Source organism: Athalia rosae, chromosome 2 (genome assembly GCF_917208135.1).
Source record: "Athalia rosae chromosome 2, iyAthRosa1.1, whole genome shotgun sequence".
Classification (NCBI taxonomy): Eukaryota; Metazoa; Arthropoda; class Insecta; order Hymenoptera; family Athaliidae; genus Athalia; species Athalia rosae.
Window position 1 is genome coordinate 29,892,990 of NC_064027.1, and position 17,017 is coordinate 29,910,006.

At 38.2% G+C, this 17,017-nt stretch overlaps 5 protein-coding genes across 10 annotated transcripts in view; 3 read left to right on the forward strand and 2 right to left on the reverse strand.

Moving 5' to 3' along the window:
• Positions 1-1,555: 1,555 nt before the first annotated feature.
• Positions 1,556-10,668, forward strand: LOC105688247 (WD repeat-containing protein WRAP73-like). 3 transcript variants are annotated; one of them, XM_048651001.1, is made up of 8 exons: positions 1,556-2,375; positions 5,722-5,948; positions 6,042-6,224; positions 6,325-6,501; positions 9,347-9,631; positions 9,715-9,871; positions 9,936-10,145; positions 10,234-10,668. In XM_048651001.1, exons 2-8 carry the CDS (start codon positions 5,784-5,786, stop codon positions 10,437-10,439), a joined length of 1,383 nt encoding a protein of 460 aa, XP_048506958.1. In that variant the 5' UTR covers positions 1,556-2,375; positions 5,722-5,783; the 3' UTR covers positions 10,440-10,668. The 3 variants fall into 3 exon arrangements, with proteins under 3 accessions (XP_048506958.1, XP_012259818.2, XP_048506959.1); XM_012404395.3 differs by having other exon boundaries at positions 2,279-2,412; XM_048651002.1 differs by lacking the exon at positions 1,556-2,375 and adding an exon at positions 4,892-5,436.
• LOC105688271 (pancreatic triacylglycerol lipase) lies at positions 3,074-4,793 on the reverse strand. Its single transcript, XM_012404429.2, has 7 exons — positions 4,634-4,793; positions 4,312-4,474; positions 4,085-4,233; positions 3,769-4,017; positions 3,504-3,692; positions 3,313-3,424; positions 3,074-3,230 (listed from the first exon to the last, which is right to left on the reverse strand). Exons 1-7 carry the CDS (start codon positions 4,674-4,676, stop codon positions 3,173-3,175), a joined length of 963 nt encoding a protein of 320 aa, XP_012259852.2. The 5' UTR covers positions 4,677-4,793; the 3' UTR covers positions 3,074-3,172.
• LOC105688246 (elongator complex protein 2) lies at positions 6,525-9,160 on the reverse strand. Its single transcript, XM_012404394.3, has one exon. It carries the CDS (start codon positions 8,942-8,944, stop codon positions 6,578-6,580), a length of 2,367 nt encoding a protein of 788 aa, XP_012259817.2. The 5' UTR covers positions 8,945-9,160; the 3' UTR covers positions 6,525-6,577.
• A 2,245-nt stretch (positions 10,669-12,913) lies between the features above and the next one.
• Positions 12,914-16,847, forward strand: LOC105688266 (general transcription factor IIF subunit 2). 4 transcript variants are annotated; one of them, XM_020853782.2, is made up of 8 exons: positions 12,914-14,646; positions 14,746-15,078; positions 15,258-15,411; positions 15,526-15,677; positions 15,768-15,857; positions 15,930-16,054; positions 16,156-16,299; positions 16,376-16,847. In XM_020853782.2, the coding sequence occupies exons 3-8, from the start codon at positions 15,263-15,265 to the stop codon at positions 16,529-16,531; spliced, it is 816 nt and encodes a 271-aa protein (XP_020709441.1). In that variant the 5' UTR covers positions 12,914-14,646; positions 14,746-15,078; positions 15,258-15,262; the 3' UTR covers positions 16,532-16,847. The 4 variants fall into 4 exon arrangements, with proteins under 4 accessions (XP_020709441.1, XP_012259841.1, XP_012259840.1 ...); XM_012404418.3 differs by having other exon boundaries at positions 14,746-14,973; XM_012404417.3 differs by having other exon boundaries at positions 12,915-14,646; positions 14,746-14,981.
• The window catches only part of LOC105688488 (26S proteasome non-ATPase regulatory subunit 1), a 35,835-nt gene continuing 34,995 nt past the window's right edge, over positions 16,178-17,017 (forward strand). The window contains exon 1 of the mRNA XM_020853779.2: positions 16,178-16,299. The gene's annotated coding sequence lies outside the window, so the exon portion shown is untranslated. The remainder of the gene's footprint in view (positions 16,300-17,017) is intronic.

Genomic DNA, 17,017 nt, shown 5'->3' on the forward strand with positions numbered 1-17,017 from the left:
GAAAATTAATCATTTATTCGCATTGTATTGAAATTGATATGTTCATACGTACAGACTATATTTTTTTTATCGATTCTAAATAACTGTGTGGTTCGAGGACGAGGCTATTCTCAGACTTTACCTTTTATGATAAAGTAGTCAACTTATTTTTACAGATGTGACACACCGACCCACTTTTCGGCTGTAGCATGGTTGATGTTTTATTTAATCCAGCTATGGCAATAAAACGTCTCTCTACATATATACTAGACGGTATATATGAGCCAAATTCAAATACAGTCTTACAGAGAGAGTTTGCCGCGATGGGAAGAAGACTTTTGATTTTCTTGGTGATTACGATAATAGTGGTGATAGTGAAGGGCGATATACTAGCGCGAGACAAACCAAGTGTAAATGATGACTCTCAGTACTGCGCCGTTGAAGCCGCTTATGAAGAAGTAATTAGAAAAATCAAGAACGGCGTACATGCAATTTTCAACCTACTGAACAGATTAGAGAGAGATCTTACTTCGGGGAAGGAATTTGAATGTGGCGAATTTTCTCCATTGATTCAAAGTACCAAAGCTGCAGCATCCACTGTTATCAATAATGCATCTGACATTCAATGGAACGTAATAACAATGCTTCGGCCGGAATTCTTATCCACAGTTCAAAAATATAGAAAAATCGGAGCAGCCTCGGCTACGGAGGGATTCAATGAAATGTTTCTCACGATGGAATTAATCGCGGGTAACGATCCGTGTAAAGTGCAGGACCGAATAGACGCCATGGAGTCGAATACGCTATCTAAATTTGCGAATTTCGTCTCACAATATTTCAATGCAATGCGAGAGGATTTATCAGGCGATCATAAAAATACAGCCACGAATAAATACTATGAAGAGATATCTGTAATCGCTATTCGCCTGGTACATAGAGCAATTTTCGATCAACTTAGAAGGATTTTGGAAAATATTTGCTCCGCGAATTCGACACTTGAAAATTGCGCCGACCCTAAAAACTTCGAGAGGAGAGCGATCGATGCAGTTACAGCTCTAACTGACAGTAATTTCGATGCATTTCGAGCCTATGGCAACGTCCATAAGGGCAACAGAGATGCTTGCGGAATTTCAAATTACGACCGGTGAATTTATAAAAAAAATATTTGGTAGGCTTTTAAGGTCATGCCGATATACTTAACTCCAGCAGCATTTGATCCAAGTTATCGTACAACACCCGATTTTCCAAACGCAGAGATCCGGAACGACCAAAGGAATACGAATAGTTGGAAAATCACGTTTATTATTCATAAGTAATATGTACATACGTTCCAAGAATTCAAAGAGGTAGTAATATTGATGAAAATTTATTGTCCTATTACGATTTGTTTTATCACATGCGCTTTGCAAAAAAAATAAATTAAGAAATAACACAAACGCCACAATTAATCTCGATGAGAAATTATAAAGAAATCTCTCAATTTTCCTTGATCTGGGGAATTACCTGCAAACGTCATTTGCGCACCTCAAGGTGAACCGCAGAGACCATCAGAGTGCCAACGAGTGCCCCAGATTTATTCCCAATTTTTCTCTGATAATTTCCCATTTTTCCCCGATTTATTTTCGATTTTTCAATTAATTATTCAAGTAATATGGTATTTCGTCGGGAGGGCATATCGTTAGGCGCCTCGAGAGACCAGGGAAGATGCGGCGGTGATAGAATAATTACCTGATTAAAAAATCGGTAAAATTAGGAAACAACATGAAAAAAATCTAGAAATAAACTTGAGGTCGTGTCAATCCATCTGCGTATCATTGGCTGATAGTAGAGGATAGGGGAGGTCTATTAATTAATTGAAATCACGTAGAAAATTGAAAAAGATTCAGGAAGAATGAGGGGATAAATATATAATCATTGATGACAAGGCAGTGATTCCTTACATTTTGAGGGCCGCTATTCTAGATTATTACTTCTGGTATTTGATTTTGGCCTTCAAATTATTTTTTTCCGGATTTCACCTCAGAAAAAAGGTCCTGGCATTTATACCGTGCATCGAGAGGGAGAAATATACATATTCCAGGATGTCCTCGGGTCATTCTCTGCCCATTCCACATGCGAATCCATCTATCTAACCGAAAACTATATCATCTGACACGAAGATATTTGCGACAACTTCGAACCATTATCAGTGTTTCCAATTAAAATGATTTTACAGAAAAGCAAAAAAATTGTAATATCTTCATAGTCCGCAGTCGTTTAATTTTGTGATCAGATCCTTGCTTCCTAGATTGAAATCTCTGTTCATAACCATTCGCAGCTGTCAAACAGCAGAAGACTTTTGAATATTGTTTGGCGACCCTTGGGGGACGCTCATACTGTGTTACAGCTCATCAAAGGTATTTCCATGGTATTTCTAAAAACTATTAAACCAAGGTAAGTTCAATCCATGTTTAAGACGCATTCGAGCTCCTTGTTAATTAGTGTATTTATCATGTTTATGAGTGCATCAGTGGGTGAAAATAGAGAAAATTAATGCTATAACCTGCAGCTGAGACCAAGATTGCAAGAGCAGTTCGAGCTCTGATTCAGCTGTTTGTCGAGTATTTTTCAATAATGCAATCAGCTTCACGCCAAAATCCAAGGATTTTCCGTGCTGGAACATTCGATAAGGCTTTTTCAAGATCTTTATAGATACGTGAAAAACCTTGTTGATTGATAGAAAAGATGTAAATTTTTTTGATGGGATCTGCTCATCAAAGAGCTCAACAAACTTGTTGATTAAAAGAAAAGATATGCATTTTTTTGATGGGATACGAACACACTATGATCGTGAAATATTTGTATCTCATCTAATTACAAAAACTTTATCCGATAATGTTCTTTCTTCAATCTCTTCCTTCAAACTCCTTTTCGATCATCTAACTTTTGTTAGTATCTTGTGATTTGATTACATTGCTCATCTATTATGGCGATTGTTAGGTTGATTTAATTTACTTACTCTTCATTGTCACATCAATTATTCAACATGAATCTATGAAGATAGTAAGTGATGGGATTATGACTTGGTATAAGAATAGGTGTTTTACAACCAGAATTGGGTCAATGTATCATTTATTGTTGCCTAAAAGTCAGTATATAGACTATAGACTGCCATTAGGCATAATAACATTGTTGTTTCTTTTGAATGCATTATTTATCCCCTGGCATATGGAGACTTGGAATTAGTGTTGAAGGTGTAGCTTCCTTTTATGCTGTAACAAGAATAATTGGTCAATAAATTTGTATACTAGAGGTCAAGCATTGTCGTTGAGTGAATATTCTAATTGTATTTACCGCGTATTCAGAGTTCTACCACCCATGTATACATTTGACGCAGCACGGAATCCAGTTGGATTACGAATAGACTCGGCAAAGTATTCATAAGAACGACCGTGTGAGCAAGATCCTGCAGGGAATGTAGAATTTAGTTAGTTATACAATCTGGAAACCGAAAAGAGAGATTGATAATACATTTTCATACTCACCAGCTAAATCAAGACCACATCCGGGCTGAGCTTTGCCACCATTGGGGAAGAAGTCACTGTGACCTAACTTTTCTTTCAGTCCTAGGAGTCCAGCATTAGTATGAATTACCTCAACGTAAGCAGCATCAGATTTGCTGACACGTTTATCATCACCGACATGGTCAAAGTTTGGACGTGCCGGGTCGAGGGCTATTCAAAGTATAAAGTATTTTTACATTTGCCTTTACTGCTTCGTTTAATAAGAAATTGACTGGATAATACTAACCGACAACAGCTTGAATAGTTCCGCTGGCACCACGAGCAGCAAGACCAGAAACGTGAGCTCCAAGAGAATGTCCGACTAGCATTGTTGTTCCAAAGTTAAGACCAGCCACTTTATGCATGAAATTCAGAAATTGTGATACTCGTGCGGCAACAGCTGCGACATTCTTTGCAGCAGTGGGATATATGAGATTTCCTGCAGTCTTCTTCCAGTCAACAACAATGACATTGTAGTCTCCAGTGGCGAGATAAGCTGTAAGATAGAATGAAATGTAACAAATGACTTGATACACGCACATGAAACTAGAAATAACTTTTACCATTGCGGGGCAAAACACAGGCATCTGAGGATCCGCTAGAACGCCAGCCGTGAGTCACAAAACGGGTGGGTCGATTGGCGCGGAAATTGCTTTTGGTGACGCTGCTAGCCGAGTTGAGAGTTATGACTTGAGCTTTGGATGGGTTTTGTCTGTTGAAAAATAATTCAAATGATTGTCGTCTTCAATTTCAGAATTTCAACAACAAATCATAGTTGTATAATACTAACTTTGTATAGAGATTGAAGGAAATGTCATTGATAGACCGTTGAATCAATTCTGGAGTTTCATAGCTGGTTTCCGTTAAATCAACCAGATGAGGATAGCCATCGCCATCAGGCATGAAGATGTAGCCATTTTTTGGCTCATCCTCAGCTATTGGGCCAGCGTTAGCTATACAACAAACAAACTTTAATTTATCAAGAGTTGCAGAATCTTCCAGATTGATCAAATGAAAGTCTGTTCTGAGACATGGAAAGTACTATAGCTCTAATAAATTGACTAAATTTGTCGTGTGCAATAGATTTAATTGTAGTAAAAATGGGTTTTCACCTAGAGCCACAAAGGCAAGAGCAGCGATCAGAAAGAGTTTCATGTTTGTAACTGAATCCCAAACTAATTATGTCCAGCGATCAGCTACTCTTGCATTTATACTTTACGGCATCATTCTAATTAGCCTTATCAGAATCTGAGATTTGATCACTTTTCATGATTAGTCGTATTCTGTTCTGATTCAGATTTCAAACTGATTGGTGACTAAGAAACATTGATCGTGATAAAATTCTAATCTACCCACATTGTGTTGAACTTGGAAAAAATACACTATTCGTTAACTCATCAAAAACTATTATTATTAATGATTTTGCTACCTTTCTTAACAATCCTATTCAAATTTTCTTGTTGGTATCAATGTTCTAAATACTCCTCTCATCCTAGTATTCTCAGAATAGAATCACACTACGTGTTCATCAATCTCAGATTTTCTTATTGACTAATATTGCTTTGTTATCACCATATACTTAAATATCAGATTTCAGATTAGATCTACAAAAATTTAAAACAAGGGTGTATCATTTTATCTCGTATTTGTTGACTGTTAATCTTCCTATCAAGATCTGACGATATTAACTGATGGTGGAGTGTATCAAATTTGAGCAACGGATACTATCACTACTATCTCTACATGAATCAATTCTGCAATATTACTCCGTTATCACACCATCATTATATCACAGATTTCCAATTCAATCGACATGGGCATTTGATTTAATTATATAATTATCGGATGCTTATCTTCATTGAAGTTATGTTGTGATTGTTTGGCCCTATCGGACAATATTAAATTTCAGAAACAGGTGTATAATACTACCACTATCTAATAGTGTCCTCATTGAGCAAAACTGTATAACTTATCAAAATGTATTTACTACTCTAGTGACACTCATTAAAACTCAGACTACGAACAAAACATCAATCACAAACCAGCTGATGCAATTTTCAAAAATTTCAAAGATCCTTCCTGAAGCCAAAATCTGTACATCAGATTTTAACATCATCTTCAAGATTTGGAGAAAGTTATCCACCAAGAATTGATAAACACTTTCCAACAATTGACGAAGATCCCTTTCTTCTGATTGCAGGTGAATTGGCTTGTGGATTATCGACGGTGGATGAACTTGGGCATCACAGAGTTGTCAGCATCATGGCTATGGACACTGGGAATGAAGCATTTCGAATAAATAATCACTTGTGTAAATTCTCGGGTGATGGAAGATTCCTCTCATTTGCTTTTCAAGGAAACTTGGTGATAAAAAACACAGGAACATACGATACTTTTCTATCTTTTTCCTTCATTGATATTATAGAGGTGAGCTTGAAGCATAGCTAGTATGAATAAGTTACATGGGATTTCAAGAAAGTATAATAATTGAATAGCCACCTACTTTTGTTTCTATTGTAGCATGTAGAATGGACACCGGATAGCGAATATATATTATGCGCTAGCTTCAAAAAGGCAGTTATTCAAGTGTTCTCTATTTGCTATCCAGACTGGAGGTGCAAACTGACCGAAGGCAGTGCTGGTCTGGAAAGAGTTACCTGGTCACCGGATGGTCGACACATTATTACTACAGGAGATTATAACGTAAAAATATTCCTTTGTTTATTGTCAACAATCAACAATCAAAAGATTGTTGTAGGAGAAACGTTCTATACAGAAATATTGTTCCACGTTTTTTTCACAGATTCAATTATCAATTTGGTCTCTGGAGAATAGATCTGTAACTTATATACAGAATGTCAAATCATCTGCTAACAAAAAGTTGAAGTTTAGTCCAGACGGCAAGAGATTGGCTTTAATTATGATGGACACCGAGAGTTACGTTGCTATTTACAAAACATGTAACTGGAAAATCAGTAGGGTGAGTAAAGAAGACAGAGAAAATAATAGATAAATAAGTTTATTTTATCAGTGTAGAAAATATCTAGGGCAAGGAATTAGAATTCCATAAGGTCTTTGAGATTGAAGTTGTGGATTTTAATCATATTGTCTGACCCACAACTAGCAAGTTGTAGAATTTCAGCCATTGAATTATTGTTTTGTGGTCTGAACGAGAGTCTTTTCACAGCGAGATGATGTGCACGTGAAGTATCGAGAGTATCATATTTTCTGCAAACTGGCGAGCCCTTTGCAATAAAAATTTTATAAATCTCTATATTTCCGCTCTCGAAACCGATTGCCATAATGTAGGAATTTTGAGCTACGCTGCTCCGGGAAAAAGTGAGTGCAGTTACGGAGGCATCTTTCATTTCTAAGCTAGTAAACGGCAGATATTTCTCGTCGGTAAAGTTGGTGGGATCCCAAATACCAATTTTGCCATCGCGAGAGCCTGTAGCAAAATATTTTGAATCATGAGACCAAGTGCAACACCAAATTATCCTACTGTGAAGACTGTCTTTCTTAGAACTCGCTGCCTTCAGTTTATATGCAGAATCAATCCCACGAGCAAATAGAGACCATCTCCTGTCTCTTGATACAGATAAAAGGTAATAGTCGTTTGGGGAAAATTCAATCTGTGTTACAGTCAGCTGATGTGAAATTAGTCTATCTTGAATCTTCCAGGTTCTTGTATCCCACATAATTATAGCTGCATGTTCGATGGAAGAAGATTTACAGGCAGTTGCTAGCAGAGATCCGTCATGGCTTGCAGCCATTGAAAATATTTCATAACCATGCCCATAGAGTTTTTGTAACTCTGGCCACAGTGTGTGCTGAATTAATTCTTCTTCCGTTGGAGGATTCTCGAAATTTAAATCCCTGGAATTTCCTGTGTACAAATTTTCACCCACAACAACCTCCCCATCGTAAACTGCTTTGTTAGTTAAACCTAGAGCTGGTACAGCAGCACTTTCTGCAGTCAAACCACTACAGTCATCGGCATTAGATAGCTTTTTAAGATAATTGATGAATGTCGCGGGAGCACCAAACGTTCTCACAACTTTTTCCTCAGCTCCAGAAGCAAAAATGTAAGGCGACAGCATTGCCAGGCATGAAATGTCATATCCATGTACTTGAGGGCGTCCTATTTCATGCCAAGTTTCAGAACCTGATCTTACATCGAACCAGGGTGCATGAGCTCTTGTAGTTTGGTCAATGCTCGCAGTGAGCAAAAATCTTCCCTTTGGATCCCAGCACAGATCAACAGCTTCTGAAAAATGGCCACTAGGAGCTGATCTTGGTGCCCAATTTCCAGTTGTCTTCGAATGCTCCCAAATGTGAAAAGAGCCTTGGTACCCATGCCCCAAAAAACTGTCTCCTTTTGGCCCAAATTTACATCCATAAAATCCCAGCGAATTTCCACCGACATCTCCAACCCTCACCGACTCTAACCATATTCCAGAAGTGGCTTCAGGTTCCCATAAAATCATTGTTTTGTCCATTGAACAAGAAAGCAGTTTCATTGGCTGGTGTCGTTTACCTTTTGAATATTCTGATGGGTGCCAATTTACTCCATAGACCCAACCCTCATGGCTTATCAAAATAGACTCTAGAGCAACATTGTACTTTTTACCTATTACAGAGAATTGTTGTTTTTCTTGTCTTAGTTCGTCGGTAGTAACTTCTTCTCTTTCAACTGATATCCGCCACAATCGTATCATATTATCTTCAGATCCACTGACCATCAAAACATCTTTGTTGTCATCATATGTAAAGTCTATGCATCGTACCCAATCTTCATGGCCAATCAAAGTCTGGACTTTGACGAAAGGATGTTCGCTTCTTCTGCTTGGATCTCGACAAATTAAGACAATGCTTGAATCCTCTATGGCGACTGCAATTAGTGGGATGTTAGAACCAGGTAAAAAGCATATGGCAGCTTCAATGAGTAGCTTATTGCCAAATTTCATGGTTTGGCAAATGCTTATCTCTCCATCATTTTTTCTTTCCCACAGCTTAAGTTGTCCCTTTGTATTTCCAGTACAAATCAGTAATTCGGTCGAACCATTATTACCTCTAGATTCATCGAGGTACTGAGCTATGGCAATTCTGACCGCGCATTCATCTTTTAGTATTGTAAGGGGCTTGAAAACGACTCCGACTTTACTCCATATTATGGTAGTTCCATCGCTCGATGCTGATATCAACTCTGTCTCTGGCTCCTCATTTCTGGTCTTTATCCATCGCACAACTGTCACATTGTCACTGTGTTTGTGGAGAGTCTCAACAACTTTACCCAACTTTGATGCCTCTGGATTATAAACAGCAACTGCGTTTCGAGCCCCATAACAAACCAGACCATTTCTACCCCAATCTGCTGAATTTGGAGTTCTATTACAGGCGCAGCTGATATAGGAAGTTGTCATTCTTTGCGTCGTTGAGTTGATACTTTCAAATTGCAATTATCAGAACGAATTTTGTAACTGGTCCTCAGTGAATTATTATATAAATTTGAGTTTGACACTTGGGAGGTTGTACTGATCCTTCAACACGTGCACAGCAGACAGCTATCTATGATGGAGTACCAATGACTAGAAATTAATTTCCCTATTAATCAGAGAAGGCGGCAAATTGTGAAAATTCGAATACGGTATTTCTCTTTGATATAACCGTTGTACGCCGTTGTCGTTGATTGAAGATTAGTACCGCTGAAAGTAGATATTGTACAATATCTACCCTCTACCAATGGCATAACTATATGAACCCAATATTTTTCAGTCAACGACATTAGTTGATGATCATGACGATACTATTATGTTTGATTTCAGAAGCTGATATGTGAGGGATTGGAGAGCATCGACGGTATTTGTTGGGTTCCAAACGGTGAAATGCTGTGTATTTGGTCATCCGGCGTACTACATTCGAAATTATTAGTATTTTCTACAGTTTCCGAAAGTTTAGTCGGCTCATTTGTTGCCGATGAAGAGACAAAGCACTTGACCACGATGATTCCGGAGCACGAAAATGAGTTTGCCAAACGATTAAAAGGTATTAGCAATTTGAGGTGGATACCCAGTGGCCAACTGCTCGCTGTCACTGGATTCAGGAAGCTGGTAATCATAAATCAACAAGTCTAACCATCAGCAGCGCTGTTGAAGTCGCACTCCATCCATTTTACTATCAATAATTTCCTTAGATCATCCTGCTAAATCATTTAACTTGGAAGCCGTTAGCTTGGCTCCAGCATGATCCAATTATCAAGGATGATATTTGCTCAACTAAAGTTTATAAAGAATGTGTGATGCAGATCAGGGACACGAATAAACATGCCACATCTCACTGTCGTCACATTTGTAAGTAAGGTATTTATAAACTTGGACAGAGCTGAATTCCAATAAATTATCTTGTTTCTTGTAGTGGAAGAAGTACGCACTAGACCTTTCAATCTTCCACCATTGAAACGTGACTGTATCACAGAGAACCCAATTCCAGAAATTGATATTGTCGAGTTCAGTGCCTGTGGTAGATACTTATCAACAAGGCATCAATTATATCCAACTACATTATGGATCTGGGATGTGACTACAGATAAAATTGAATATCTCTTGCTTCGTAACAGGATTACCAGTAGGTTTTTATTTTGTACGTCACTGAAAAGTTTTCTTGTGTTTAACTCCGTGCTGTTATGCACAAGTAATTTTTAAACAATTTTCAGACGTGCGATGGGATCCCTCATCCACTCGACTTTTAGCATTTACTGAAAGTGCGAATATATTCGAATGGTCGCCAAATTCTGTTGCTTGTATACCAACTCCTAAAGGAATTGTGATATCTGATGCACAGTGGCATCCTCATGGAAAAACTGTGGCTTTATATGGTTACAATAAAGCAGCTATCCATCACATCAATTCTGATCGCTAGCATCTTGGAACATGCTAACTGCAACTGGATTGCGACATAAGACTTGCAAGAAATCAATTTACGAAGGAGGCATATCTATTCTCATTGTTTAAACGACGTTTCATACATTTTTAGCTCCCTATAATTGCATAATTATATTTTTTACTAAATAAAGAAAGATAGTCTTGCAACAATTACAAAGCATCAAGTCAACGATTCGTATCTACTAGGAACTGCATAGGGATTTCTGTATTTTTATATTTGCGGCACTACAGCTTCAAATATGCTTTGAACTATGGGTAATGGAGGGCGTCTTTGATTATCCTAAAGGACTAATTCTAATACGGTAGTTGATCTCCACGTACGTGTAAAGTTAAATAATTACTGATATTAATGGATTCTACAACTTGAAAACATAAATTGAAGAATTCCACCTCATTGACGTGTATAACGCCGCTGAATTAAACGCATTAAAAATGTTGATAGTCGTACCGGAATTAGTGGAAGTCGCTGGGTATAGCGAGCCTCTACGCAGATCCTGATTGTCCCGCGCTTTCGACAGTAGGAGTTGGGGAGCTGCGCGGCGACATCATTTCGGTGTCGAACTTCGAACCGTCTGGTTGTTCTCCGTGTAACTCGCTGTAAATTTAATAGCTGTGCGTAATAATATCGCTTTCTGAAACTTGTCATAATCAATTGAACAATCTCGGCTCATTTAGGTGCATAACGCCGATAAATTGAACTCAGTAAAAATGTTGATATGTCGTATCAAAGTCAGTGGAAGGCGCGAGATCCAGCGCGCCCATACGCGACCCCTGATTGGTGTAGTGTTGTCGGCCATTTTGTATGCAGCGCTATGTGGCGACGCCACTTCTACATCCAACTTCGAATCGTCTAGTTGTGCTCCGTGTAACTCACTGTGAATTTAATTCTACCTGATATTGACGAATTCTGAATCTTGTGATAAATAATCTAAGAATACTGGCTTATTCACGCGTATAACGCTGCCAAGTTGAACGAATCAAAAATGGCATTACTTATTAATAGTGGCGATACTGGACGCAACAAGTCGAAGCCGGTAGCCATTGTGAATAATTTTTGAATTCCTTCCGCAACTCCAGCATCTCCTAATGATCAGCATGAAGTGCATAATTGGTGCATACGAATATCTGGGATGATTCGTACCGGATTTCCGCTCTTCCTGCAACGAAAATTGGTGAGCTTTGATCATATTAATTTTTCCTTAATTTCTGTGCTATAAAATTTCGGGTCCTTGGCGGTCGGGTGCATTCGGCTCGACTCGTTACGATTCGTTCACCCGTTGAAACTGCTCGGCAACAACTACCGCGTCGCGTTAATACTTCGATTTGGGGTTGACAATTATTTGTTTCTAACCGTTAGTTTTCGTATTTGTTGTCGTTGGTTTCTACTTCATTTATTTCCTTTTTCCTTTGATTCAGAGAGTTTTGATTCTTATTAATCGTGGTTCTTTCCCTTGCCATTTTTATAGAATCGTTCTTCGTGGGAGCATCCCTTCAACTTCTGATCCAACGATCAGCTATAGTCATCAGGGAGGCAGAGACTTCCGGGTAAAATCCGAGACCCCCTAGCTTGGGAACCAGCTCGGGTCCGGTCTTGGTACCGGCAGCGATGAGTAAGTCCCAGCAGTTAGATTTCCTCGATTTCTTTGCCAGCCCACACGATGGTGAACGCTGGCATCGGATCGTTGTATTTTTTCAATCCCCTCACCCCCTCATTTCGCGTGGCGTGGCGGCACCCTGGATTACAATTTCATTATATCAGGTAGTTGTAGGGTTGGTTGTTGTTGAGCTTAGCGCACCTGCATCCTATAGCGTCAAACTATAAAACTCTTCATTAAAATTGATCAGTTAAAAAGTCAATGAATAATAATTTAGTCAGTCAGCCAATCAATTATTTGAGCAATCAGTCAACCATTACTTCATCAAATATGAACTATTCGAATGAATCACATCTTTGATAAATTTCAGTGCAAGAGTGTGCAGCTCATAGGCAACGGTAAAGACCGTCGTTCAAACGACTCACGCGTTTCACAATTTTTATATAATTTTCGGTGATCGCTCTCGTTTGCGTCGATCACTGATCGGTAATAAAATTTTGTCATGCGAACGATGGTCCTTGCTATAGGTTCAGCTTTTTCAGATACATCAGGCATTGAATTGGATAGCTTTCGGGAAAAGTCAGATCCATCTAGTCTCAATTTAATGGTCAGCCATCAGCTGAACCAATTTTGAATTTGATCTCTAAATTTTTTATCCACTTGCATGTTTAATATTTCAATTTATCTAACTCAATTTGAATCAAAGTTAAACCCGTCTTTAGGTACCGATAAGTAAATTCACTAGAACTATAACAGGATGTCTAATTATTGTAAAAATTTTCTTCCCTTACACACAATTTTCAGCCCTTAACTTTTTCTTGCTTGATAAATAGATGTGAAATTAATTCAATTCATTTTTTCACATATGATCTTTTTTGATTAAAATATTGGATTAATAATTATATCGAATAATTTCTATTGTCAAGATTAAAGTTATTAAATTCATTCAAAAATTATCAATGTTGAATAAATTTCGGCTAGCAAAAACACACACCTTTTCAAAATTTATCAAATTATGGCTTCGGCCAGGGCATGGGCAGCCCGTTTTGTATTTTTACACACAACAGGTATGGCAAAGTAAGTTTTCGAACGATATACCACGGCAATGAATGTGAGATGTGAATGAGATTGAATGTTTTTGTTGCGCCGGCGCAAGTACGAATCGGGGTTTTCGTCAGTAAAATCATTTCTTGGATAAATATAGGTGAAAGGCAGGTATAGGTAAATTCATGCATCGCGAAGGCATGTATGTGCAGTGTGTATCCGAGTAATAGTTTTAACCGTTGGGTGGGATGTGGGCTTAACAAAATGGGCAGGCAAGAAATCGGAATTGCAACTTTTCTTTCCGCAGCAACTCCAAGTGATCGATTGACAATGAGTAGAGTTTATCAAATTGCTTTAGCTAACTTTTGACGATATTTTACTTGATATTTTTCTAGTAATTCTTCTAACGCGGTCTTTTAGTCCTTTTTGCTGAGATCTAACATGAATCTTTTAGCTTCCAATAGTTCACAAACCCAACCAGACAAATTGAATTAAATTACGTTTTTCGCTTCCCTGTAATATTTGTGGTCACTTGGAATGGGCAAAATGCGTCCGCCTTGCTCTCCGTACCAGCCGTGGTGCATGGAAGTGAGGTGGACGTTGAGCTCGAAGACTTCGCGCCGAAGAGGATCGCCGAACGCCACGCCACAAACCTTTCTCCCTTCCCTTCCCTATGTTAATTGGAATAGAAGGATGCGATTAAGAATTGCATTTCTTCGAGTTCCATTAACAGAAATATTCCAAGTCCGACGCTGCTCGCGCGGGTATATAGCGCGAGGATGAGGATCGCATGTTATATGTGTTAAAATTTTTTAATGTTGTGCATGTCGTTTGGGAATCTTTTTAAAACAATAACTAGCGTGACTTGCCATCTTGCAAGGCGCTTTAAAAACTTGACTGATTTTGGTGGTGGGAACATGTATTGAGAGATTTTCTTGCAGGAATTTAAAGTAAAACCAAAACCCAAGTTTCGTCGCTGCTGCTCGTATGCGCGCGGACTTGGCGCCTAAAACATGCATCTCAACGCTTCATGCGTTTTAAACCCAAAAACCGAAAAATTGTAAGGAATAAAGTTTTTTCGCACCTTTTTGTGCGTGGTACTTGACTTCCACGGGATTATTTTTAGGCTGCTAATCGAAATTTTATCTTTCAGATTGTTAGGTCCCTAATTTACTAAAATTAACGCGAATAAAGTTTTATTACAGGTCCTAGTCAATAGTTCTCGGTCCTAATGCTAATCAGACTTTTTTTTACAGATTCTAGGTTTTAATTATTAGTTTTAATACTAATTAAGCTTGTATTGCAGGCTGTCTCAGGCCACTAATTCAGTTTGCTTTCTGATTGCAGGAAACCGAAGACTCAGAGAACTCTCCAAGTTTTTTTTCAGATCCTTGATTTTAATATACTAATCAAATGTTGTTCGCAGGCTGTCTCTGGCTACTGATCCAGTTCGCTTTCTGATTTCAGGAAACCGAAGTCTCAGAAAATCTTTGAAGTTTTTCTCAGATCCTTCGTATAGAACTAATCACATGTTGTTCGCATTAGGTGTGTAACTGTGTGTAATTGTCTTGTGCAAGTTTTAGTTTATACCTATATCCATACGATTACTTATATCGAAAGTACTATTTTATTATGCTCACACAGCCATACCAACGAATTCAGACCTGAATTCGTTGGCCATACTACCGCGCAGGCGATGCACGCGACCTGCAGCGGCTCTCTGAATTCGTTGGACCTGCATTGAATACATCACCACCAAAGAGGATCCCATCCCCTCTGATCACCACACGGTGCCACACGGTCAACGAATTCAGTGTGTTGACACGGTGATTAACGAATTAAAATTTTCATCTATTTATTAAAGATTTGAAGGTTTGATGGTAAAAATAATTATAATTCGTCTGGTGACTTCTTCAAAATAATCCAAAAAATCCTATGTGACAATTTCATTCTTTTCTGATTGTAAAATTATTCCAGGTCTGTAGCTGTAATCAATTCGTAGGTTAGATGTTAGATTGATAATCTTGAAATTGATGCTAAAGGATCTGAATCTAATTCTCACAGAAATTTTATGGCTGAAACGAAGACCAGAGTTCTATTACAAGTTGGGCTTGTTGTCTCGCTGTCAATTATTTATTTAACATTTTGGTTTGTAGCTAATATGTCAGCACCGCCACCTCACACGGACCGAGATTTAGACTTGAGCAATGCAGGGAGAGGAGTTTGGCTGGTTAAAGTTCCTAAGTATATAGCTAACAAGTGGGAAAAGGCACCAGGAAATATTGAAGTTGGGAAGCTCAAAATCACAAAGTTAGTTGAACCAATGACATGCTTGGTCAAATTGTCCAATATCTAAATCAAAAGCAGCGTGGTTAATTCTGTATTCACTTGAATTGTTTACCATCAAAATTTTCCGGTCTACAGAAATCTAGGCCATAAGGCGGAAGTATCTTTGAGGCTTTCAGAGGCAGTATTAGCTCTAAAAGAACCTGGCGAGGGGGATATTCCAAAGGCGCATAGGTTGGACGTGACAACTGTCACCCGACAAATGCTCGGCGTGTTCTCTCATGTCACGCGTGAGTTTAATCTTCACTTTTTGTTCACTAAGGGAATTTCATTAGAATCCACGTGTGACTTGTGATCTATCTATTATATCTTGTCTGCAGCTTCCAGCAGTTCGGATGCTATTGTTCCTGAGACTGAAAAACTTTTTATGGAGGGCAGGATAGTACAAAAATTGGAATGTCGGCCTTATGGTAAATGCAAGAAGCTGAAATTGTTCACAATCCTTCATTATTACCTACTTTCTCAAGTTATTACTTTTATAGCGGACAACTGTTACATGAAACTTAAGTTGGAGAGTATAAGACGAGCGTCTGTCCCTCAGAGGCAAGTACAACAGTTGGACAGGGCAGTGCAGAATTTCAAACCAGTTTCTGATCATAAACATAATGTAAGTTTGGCAATGTCATACTTATGCATAAATTTATCATTTATCATTACATTATGCAATATTATTATCATCGAATAACTCGTTTGAAATAATCCATGCAGATCGAATATGCTGAAAAGAAGAAGGCGGAAGGTAAAAAAATGAGAGATGACAAAGATGCCGTGCTTGATATGCTATTCGCTGCTTTTGAAAAACATCAATATTACAACATCAGAGATCTCGTGAAAATCACCAGGCAACCCATCGTGAGTTGTTAAAAATTTCGTTTTATATTCCTTTTGAAGTTTCCAACGTATTTATGAGAAAGAGAATTTTTCGCAGGTTTACTTGAAAGAAATTTTGAACGAGGTCTGTAATTATAATCTTAAAAATCCTCATAGAAATATGTGGGAATTGAAACCTGAATATCGTCATTACAAGGACGATGAAAAACCGGCAGAAAGCGTTGAGAAGGTCGATGACTCGGACGACGATTAGCAAAATTTTCTGAAATTCTGAGTATAATGACTGGCGTTATTGTTTACCTTGCTGGGTCTCAGAGTATCAGTTTTCCCAATTATGATACGTCCAATTGATCTATTTATAATCTTTCCGACGTTTAAAATATGCTAGCAAACTCTTCTCATTAATCATCGGTTTGACGAGCATCTATTGTACAGTATCGAGATCAGATTTACTTACAACTAGAATCGTTCAAATCTGTGTCAACGATTTGTGAAATCTGCACGGAACAACTGTGATAAATATTGTATTTATTTTTACAAAAATGACGAAAATAGACGTGTTAAACAAAGTAAGTTTTACGCATGTCGTCATCCAGAAGCCAGGTAATGATACTCGATATGCCCAACTATGCTATCCCATTCATGACTTCCTTCATTCTTAATTTCTCTTTAAAGTCAGGAAAATTATTCAATTCACCTAAGGTACATCGCTGATAGGTAAGACTTCCGAATAGCCCCC